General features: G+C 38.7%; 1 protein-coding gene across 1 annotated transcript; it reads left to right on the top strand.

The window, feature by feature from the left end:
* The first annotated feature begins 4,850 nt into the window (after positions 1–4,850).
* LOC108371404 (uncharacterized protein K02A2.6-like) lies at positions 4,851–8,620 on the top strand. The gene is made up of 3 exons (XM_017626958.1): positions 4,851–5,030; positions 5,149–5,643; positions 8,534–8,620. The coding sequence occupies exons 1-3, from the start codon at positions 4,851–4,853 to the stop codon at positions 8,618–8,620; spliced, it is 762 nt and encodes a 253-aa protein (XP_017482447.1).
* The last annotated feature ends 1,134 nt before the right edge of the window (positions 8,621–9,754 follow it).

Genomic DNA, 9,754 nt, shown 5'->3' with positions numbered 1-9,754 from the left:
AATTTTCATGCAAATCCATTCAGTCGTTCCCGCATATTAAATAAATGAAACTTTTTTAACAGGTGGCAACTCTTAAAAGAATAGCCTATTAACCAATCCGGCCCATAAGCTATCTGCGTACAAAATTTCATGCAAATTCGTGCAGTCGTTTCCGCGTGATGATTTCCCAAACATCCAAACATACAAACTTTCACATTTATAATATTTATAAGATAAGATATTCCTATCTTGTTTTTGACCGATATAACATTTCCCGTTGGTTTAATCCCATCTCGATTTTGACTGTCGCATAGTGATATGTTTATAACTACTAGTCCTTATAACGTTGCATATACCTGTAAAATGCTTAAAAAAAATGTTCTCTGGAAGTGTGTAAAACCCCGATTTAGAATTTATAATTATGCTCCTTCTTGTAGTCAGAATATTTCGAGCGTGGTATCAAATCAAATTTTTTTCAAAAAAGGTTCTGATAGTTGGTCTTACTTAATTGGAGCCTTCTAAATTCAATGGCGTTCCCAGTTTTTCCCGATTGTCTCCACTTTTGGAGATAGCGGTACTTGAAACTTTGCTTAAATTTGAACTATTTTATAAAAAAAACTGAACAACTGAAGATATTTTACTAAAATTTTGCACAAGCTTGTATTTTAATATTTCCTTCACTATATCATAAAATCATCGAAATCGGTTGACCCTAAAATCTAGCTCCCATACAACTGATTGTCCAGAGACGTTGTTTTGTTTTATAACTCCTCCAAGTAAGCAGGTAAAAATTTAGTATTGGTTCACTTTAACATATAGCACGAATACAATTTATTATTCAGATATTAAGTTAGAGTTATAGTGCAAAAACACATATCTGTGTAATCAGTTGTATTGGAGCTATACGTTAAAGTGCACCCATTTCGATAATTTTAAGGAATAATTAAGGTAATATTAAAAAACCATTATATGCAAAAATTTAGTAAAGCAACTTCAAAACTGAGGGAGTTATTTATAAAACATTTAAAATTGAATCAAATTTTCAAATACCGTTATCTCGAAAACCGGAGCCAATCTGGTAAAACAGGGGATGCCATTGAGTTTAGAAAGTCCCAATTAAGTGAGGTCAACTTTCAAAATATTTGCTCAAAATTTACAACTTGAACAACGTCTAATATTTGAAGCATTTGATGAAAATGAATTACAATTATATTAATCGATTTATTAAGAGAACACGAATAAAATATAAAACATAGGTGTGCTCACAAATTTAAAATCTAATTTTTATTTATTTTTTTTGAGAGTGTACCTATTTTTTAAGGCAAAGAACGTAGATAATAAGAAGGGACAACTGTTATAATTGTAGCGAAAGTGCACAACAGGGGCATGCCTTCTATTTCGCCCTAGTACGTCTTTTGATTGGATCTACGTTCCTTGGTTAAGGTAGGATAAAACTTAAGGTATAATACAATGTTCTGACCAACACTTTGAAAACGAGTTTTGGCTGAAGGATGTTCACATCGGCTGTTAGTATTTCGTTCACATTTCTTGCATCCTTTGATTACAGTTTTGCTACACAAAAACAAAACCAAAATGCTTTTCTTTCATTTCCTTTTCATTAACAACCTCTTACTTTCATTCTTATTTTACTTTGACCAGCCAAAAAAATATTACTTCCACTTTGATAAATAACACAGGTCCACAAAAAAATTCAATGAATGGTTCTTTTGACCAAACCTAGTCTTTTAATTGTTTTTGGGGTCGCTGAAGACGAATCTGAAGTCGGTTTTGCTCCACCACGTCTAGTATTTTTCCTAACCTCAAAAAACACATCGGGTTTTCTCTGTCACGTAAAAGTCAAGTAGTTTTCAGCGAAAACTGCACCCCTATTGCGAATGTCGATTGGCAGTAGATAAACGACTATTAAGCGATTGTCGATTATCGATGCTATTGTGAGTGTCGCTTAGTCGCTCAATTCGTGACTGTGAATACTTTTTAATCGCTCATCCTTCTGTTGCAGCTTTTTGGTCGTTGGAGTTTGCGTTTATAAAATTTAATTAGAAAGTTACTGTAATGGATAAAAAGTAAGTCAATTAAACTGGAAGTCGTAAAAAATTTTGAATTATACGTATGTATGTATGTGTCTGAATTATAGATCAAAAATTGTTAGCAACAACAGGCAACTTGCTCGGTTGGTCGATCTGATGCAGGAGAATGAGGACATAGGCAAAGGAATTTTCAGAAAGAGTAGGTGCGGAAGCTCCGCTTCTATTGCGAAGGACATACAACATTTTTTGTGCATATAACTCCGGCTACGCCATCTACAGTGTTTTTGCGCAGAACCAACATCAAAGTTTACAAACAACTGCATAATTTATTAGTTAAGTAGTGCTTGGAAATTTGAAATCTTTATTTTAAATTAAAGTTTGATTCTTTAACTACACGTTTATGTTCAAGTTTTTTAAAATCAGCTCACGCGTTTGGACACAATTACCAACATCATTTTACAAATAACTAAACCCTACCGTATTTCTGCAAATTCTTCACGATTTGCAAGTTTTACAGGAAGCTGCCCCAGATGGCCACCTTCCATAAAGTTTATTATTGTCTAAAACATCTTTTCCTGCAAATCCTGTAAAACCAACAAAGCATCTGCAACGCAACTATTATTCATAAAATTCACATATGTTCATATACTTCATCTTCCAACTCCACGGGATTCGACGAATCTCGCAATTTCCTCCTTGCTTTATCCAATTCTACTAATCTATTAGCTTTCACATCATCTTCCTCATCACTAAACCATATTTCAACTGTATCAATTTTTTAAATTTTATAATAAAAGCAATTATTTTAAAAATGATGTAAATCAAACTGATGCATCTCAATGCAACACTGTCCTAAGAACTGAATGACGCATCTAATGCAACACTGTGTCATAAGAACCCTTGCAAGTTGACGTTTGCAATCTACACACCACTTCGCTTATATTACGATTTCCGCTATCACGTGTTCTTACTTAAAATTACTGAATATTGCTAACAAATTAGATTAATAAATAGTTGAAGTTACAACAAATAACTGGCGACGAGGTAAAGTCAGTGAGTTCACGGAATCGTAATAAACTACCCGAGGCGTTCGATTTAAGCGTAAAAAGGCAAAAAGGTAAAAAGCTGCATTACCATGGAAGAAACTATCAGGAGACTGCTAAAGCAACAGCAGGACTTTTTAGTGGACGTGGATTGAATACAAATAGAGCATGGATGATTGCACAATTGGAAAAGCAAAAAACAAATCTTGCTAAAATGCAATAAAATCCTCGTGAGTCGACCATAACCTCAAGAAATATATCCGTGCCAGCCTTTCCACCGTATGTGCATACAAAGCAAAGTTTTGACTCGTACATCGCACAATTAACCCAGCACTTCGAAGCGTATTCAGTCATGAAGCAGGAACAGAAACGAGCATTTTACCTCTCGTGGGTAGGAGCCGACTGTTGTGAGCTGCTATCCAAACTTTTCGGCACAGAAGACATACAAGCGCAGACATACGAAAGCATTATAGAAAAGTTGTCAACGCACTACAAGGAAAATGTTCACGTACTGGCCTCAAGATAGGAATTTCTGTCATCGAAAACGAAACCAGAACACAAGTATTCAGAATGGATTGCTGAACTGCGGGGCATAGCACGGAATTGCAGGTTCGTGTGTAGTAACAATACTTGCAAAACGTCATTTATAGATGACCTGCTTCGAGACATTTTAGTTTTGAATTCGCCACATGAACCGGTACGCACTGCAGCACTACAAAAGCCTAATCCGGCACTCGCAGATGTTATAGCTATAGCCGAAAGCTATGAAACAACACATGCCATGAAAAAGCAGATGTCATCTAGCACAGCAGAACGCAGCGAAGTATTTCAGCTGAAACAGCACCAAGCTGAAAAAAAGCATAAGCCAAGCGCAAGCAAGAGTAACTGTTTTCAATCCTGCTCTGGGTGCGGGAAGCACCACTCCAGAAGCCAATGCAAATTTCGTAATGCACAATGCCGAAAGTGCAATCGTTTCGGCCATATCGCACCAGTTTGTAAAGCACAAAGTGCAATTACCGACAATAAAAATAATAAAAAGGAGAAGCAACCGCAGACTAACAACAATAACGCTCAGCGAAGTGTGTCAACGATCAACTTNACCGTACCAAACAAAGTAGGAAACAAATATCTGATTGAAATAGGGGTGAATGAAGTNGCAACCATAACGCTCAGAGAAGAGTGTCAACGATCAACTTTGTTGCTTCAATTACGAGCGCCGTGCCAAACAAAGTAGGAAACAAATATCTGATTGAAATAGGGGTGAATGAAGTACCGGTCAAGTTTCAGATGGATACCGGCGCCACTTGCTCCGTGATTGGCTTAGATGTATGTAATGAAATTGGAAAGCCAAGTCTTACTCCCTATCCAACTAGTAAGCTAATCGCGTATGGGGGAAGTGCTGTAAGCATTTTGGGAACTATTGTTGTCACTATTCATCATGGGCAAATTAAACGGCTAGTGAAACTTGTTGTAGCTAATGTTCAGCAAAATAGTGAAATCCTTGGAACGGATTTGCTAGAAGAATTGGGATTATGCGCGTGCCAAGCACATCACGTAAACGCCGTTACGATGGATCCTAACGAAAATATCGAAGTGTCTTTGAAAAAATTTAAAAATTTGCAGATGTGTTTGAAGGCACGTTGGGTTATTGCACAATTTCAAAAGCTGAGTTACGGCTAAAACATAATGCGACACCTAAGTATTTCAAATCTCGCCCTATACCTTTCGCGCAATTGAATGACTTCAAATTAGAGGGACAGAGTCTAACGGACTGCGGGATATGGAAACCAATTACGTTCAGCAAATGGGCAGCACCCATCGTAGTGGTCACAAAAAAGACGGACGTTTGCGGATATGCGGTGACTTTAAAGCTGTGAACGCACAGCTCGAGGTAGATCACTACCCAATACCCCGCATTGAAGAACTGTGNTCTTGTACAGTAGTTTTAGAGGTTCAAACAGTAAGTCCGATACAGTATTTATTTGCTCATTTATTATTTGTCCTTTGAAGGTCTTCTGTTTATATATTTCCATATTTTCTAATNGATATGCGGTGACTTTAAAGCTGTGAACGCACAGCTCGAGGTAGATCACTACCCAATACCCCGCATTGAAGAACTGTGTGGCAAGCTAAGAGGAGGCACAATCTTCGCCAAAATTGACCTTTCAGACGCATACTTGCAAGTGGGTCTGACCGAAGAAGCGAAGCAGCTAATGGTTGTTAATACCCTATTGGGCTTGTTCCAGTATCAACGCCTGCTGATGGGAGTGGCCAGCGCTCCGGCCCTTTTTCAGAAGCTATTGGAACAAGTCATTGAAGGTATTCCGATGTGTATTAATTATCTTGACGATATATTAGTAGCTGGTAAGTCAATACAAGAGTTATTGGAAAATTTGCAATCAGTATTCGAGCGACTGCAAGCATCTGGGTTAAAATGCCGCAAATCCAAGTGCACTTTTATGCAGCGTCGAGTTGAATATGTCGGATTTGTGTTGGATGCAGCGGGTTGCACGCCGTCTCCAGCTAAGGTTTCAGCTATAAGTGAAATGCCGCGGCCTAAAAATTTTAAGGAAGTATTATGGAACGAATTTCCGTCATCCCTTGTCAAATTTGGTTTGGACACAAACCGGTTTCGGCGTTGTGCCATCTTCAGTGTCATTTTTCGTTCTGCATAATTTTTGTTGGTTGCTCGTATTTATACTCCTTGTTAACTACCTCTTTCTTTTGTTAGGTACGTCTTTTTAGTTTTGCAGTGTTTGCGGTACTCAATAGGTAGATGAATTGTTTTGGCTCGTTTTTGACGGCAGGTAGAAGTCCGTGATTTTTACCCCCTTTGTTTTTGCAGTCGGTGTATTCCCTTCCATATCTGTCCTTAATATTTTCTTGTTGTCATTCTTCTTCTTGTACAGTAGTTTTAGAGGTTCAAACAGTACGTCCGATGCAGTATTTATTTGCTCATTTATTATTTGTCCTTTGAAGGTCTTCTGTTTATATATTTCCATATTTTCTAATATATTCAATCTTTGTCCTTTATGTTGTACACGGAGAAGTTCTGTTGTTTGTCCAATCTTCATTGGTGTGCATTTATTTTTGATCATGTGATTCGCGAAGTTCGATTCTATTGCAGCCTCTGGTTTTCGTTTTTTCTTATTATAATCCCTTATGTGTTCTCGATACCTTGTTCTTATATTTCGCCCTGTTTGTCCTATGTAACTGTGTCGGCACTCACAGGTTAACTTGTAAACACCCTGTTTATCTAGCGGGTCTTCCTCGCTTATTTTCTCTTTCAATATATTTCCCACTGTGTTCCTTGTTTTAAATGATGTCTGAATGTCGTACTTATGAAAGAATTTGGCAAGTTTGTAAGATGTCTTTCCTGTGTAAGTTAGAACTGCCCAAGTTTTTTTATTGTTTTCCTCTTTGCTAGTCTTTTTCGATTTTGTGTAATTTCTTAACTTCTCCACCAGGCCTCTCCTATATCCGTTATTTTCCGCAATGGCATATATTGTATCCAGTTCCTTCTTGTAGCATTCTTCTGTTAGAGGGGTCCTTTCAAGCCTCGTTACTAGTCTGATAAGACGATACTGCACGGTGTGGTGCCTGATATTAGTATTCCGTGCCGAGCCATGAAGACCGTTATCTCCTCTATCTTGCTCTGAAGTTCGTTACAGTTGATTCGTCTGATAAGACGATACTGCACGGTGTGGTGCCTGATATTAGTATTCCGTGCCGACCCATGAAGACCGTTATCTCCTCTATCTTGCTCTGAAGTTCGTTACAGTTGATTCGTCTGATAAGACGATACTGCACGGTGTGGTGCCTGATATTAGTATTCCGTGCCGACCCATGAAGACCGTTATCTCCTCTATCTTGCTCTGAAGTTCGTTACAGTTGATTCGTAAAATCTTTTTGTGCCTAGGGAGACTTAGTGGAATGTGGGGTGTTAGTGATNTTGCTCTGAAGTTCGTTACAGTTGATTCGTCTGATAAGACGATTCTGCACGGTGTGGTGCCTGATATTAAGTAGTATTCCGTGCCGACCCATGAAGACCGTTATCTCCTCTATCTTGCTCTGAAGTTCGTTACAGTTGAATTGTAAAATCTTTTTGTGCCTAGGGAGACTTAGTGGAATGTGGGGTGTTAGTGATATGTGTTGCCGTGTCGCCACATGCTGTGCTAGCTGCTGCTGAGGCTGTAGTAGTAGCAGTCCATTGCCTGTGAGTCATGAGGCCTGAGCAAACTCGGAGATGGCTCCACCCGTTGCACTTATTGCATCTGACAGAGGTGGAGTTGTGGTGTAATCGCCTCTGGCACACGCAGCAGGTATATATTTCTGGTCCAGGGTTTGACTCAATGCCAGCCCTGAGCAGATGTATGCGAAGAAGAAGTAGCCCCTTTTGAGGGATTTCGCCGAAACAACAGCAACAACTTGGTCGGTAAAACCCGAGTCATTCTGGTACGTAGAACCGGCTGTCGTGGGAATGGGAATCTTCTTCTACTTCAATCTGGTAATAACCAGACATAAGGTCTAACGTAGTGTGAAATTTTTTTCCAGACCATGTTGCCAAAACCCCATCCACTGTAGGCATCAACCACGGCTGCTTTACAGTTATTGTGTTCAGCCCGCGAAAATCTACACAGAGCCTACCTTACATGGCATACTGTTCGGATTTTTAACTATTGGTCTCTGAGACATTAAGTTAATTTCTATCTTGAATGTCCTGGACTTTTCCAATTCGGGCAACTTTTCTCTGAAACAGTTCCCGAATGCATTCACTAAATCAATTAAGTTTTGCTCTACATTCGCTTCCAGTGAACTACAAATATCTAAATCACTTCTACTAATTGCCATAACTCTGCATAGCAAGTCGATTCCGATAAGTGCGTCATGCGTCATCACGGAGTCATTTATAATTAGCAACTCGACAATACGTAACACATCATCAAATCGAATGCACGCTGATAGTTTTCCGTGGCAAACAACCTCGCCACCCGCGAAACCAATTAACTTTTCATTACACGCAATGATACATAAACCACACTTCTCTGCAATCGACCGCTTCACAAAGGATTTTCTGCTACCCAAATCAATGAGCGCTTTACACATTTTTATCACAAACTTTATTAATTGATGTTGCACTTTCTACAAATTGTTCACTTTCCTCATATTCGTCACTTGATATCTGATGTACACGGTTAACATGTTTTGTCTCAACCTTTCTTTTGGGCTTCACACAATTCCTAGCTAAGTGGCCCCTTTCCCTACAATTGTAGCAAATTGGTCCGATTTCACTTTGATTTGTACTTCTGTTTTACAGCAAATTATCGTCGGATAATCCGTTCACAATATATCGGATTATCGAACTGTCATCGATATTATCTCGGCGGCCTATTGCTTATTTATTTTCGTCCTCATCATTCTAATATGAGTATCCAATGAATTTCTCATTTTACATCCCCCAAGCCTACTAACAACAGCAAAGATTACAATGGTATCTTCCCTGTGATACATTGCTCTCAACTGCTCAACTTTCTCGATGAATTGTGTTGATGAATATATGTTGTCAGTAGCGTTGAACTCTGGCAGAATCGCTGCTATTTCACTCGGCTTATGTGTATTTATGTTTCTCGTTGCATACGGACATCGCTCTCCCCCTGTCAAAAATTCTGAATCAACCCAAGGCGCTGATCGATTTGAATATTTTAACGGTGTTGCAAATCCAACGTTTGTTGCTCCTGCTGCTCGCTGTGATGTGTGCGCATGAGTAAATGGCATCGGCTGTGTTGTATGCTACGTTATATGTGCCAAGTACGGCTGCCCGAAGTTTAATACGACGAAATTGTATGCTGAAAAGTCGGCAGTATACAAGCGTACTGCGATGTAAGTGGAAAATTGCTTTATATTGGCATTGAAAACGAAGCCAGTAATGCTTGGGACGCCGGCATTGCTATTGAGGCTGCTTGTTGCAAGTGCCAGTCTGCTGATCAATTCAGCTTTCGTGCCACTCGTTTAAAATTTAAGCTTTTGCAATGCTGCTTTAAATTTCGCGACTGTTAAACGATTTACGTCCGTGACCACTTCTGAGATCTGTCGCTACAGATAGATTCAGGACAACCAGCTTTATTCAGTTCAATTTAACGACAGACCAATTTTACATTTACATAAAATAAACTCACATACAAAAACCAACAGAATGAGTATTTCAGTATACAGACAGAATGAACGTTATGAAGTTAAAATGAAAAATTAATAGAGATGCCAATGAATACGTAATTAGCAATGACATGAAGGAAACAATTACGGCCCCTCCTTTGAATTAAAAATAATGGAATTTCTTAAAATTGTCAAATAGGGCTATTTGCATTGATAGTGGTGATGTTGTATGTAAATAAAAACTTGTATTTAATTTAGTGAGTACACCATATATGTATAAGCGCACTTTAGCTAAGTGAGCGCCGCTCTTCCGATGGCAATGACAGAACTCATGGCATGACTATTCGACTCATTTTACCCGATTGAGAAGGGAACAGTACACGAGCATATGTACCGTCGTATCAAATTTTGTTACAGAAACAAAATACATGGGAAAAATTACCAAACACCGAGTTACCGAGTACCAAGTTCGCCGTAAAGACCCCTATTATTGTTATGAACTACTGAGTGCGTGACAACGGCGAAACAATA

The sequence above is a fragment of the Rhagoletis zephyria genome, unplaced genomic scaffold (genome assembly GCF_001687245.7).
Source record: "Rhagoletis zephyria isolate East Lansing unplaced genomic scaffold, Rhagoletis_zephyria_1.1 Rzeph_scaffold_04952, whole genome shotgun sequence".
NCBI classification, from domain to species: Eukaryota; Metazoa; Arthropoda; class Insecta; order Diptera; family Tephritidae; genus Rhagoletis; species Rhagoletis zephyria.
The sequence above is the reverse complement of the archived record's forward strand: the minus strand, read 5'-3'. Positions and strand labels throughout refer to the sequence as shown.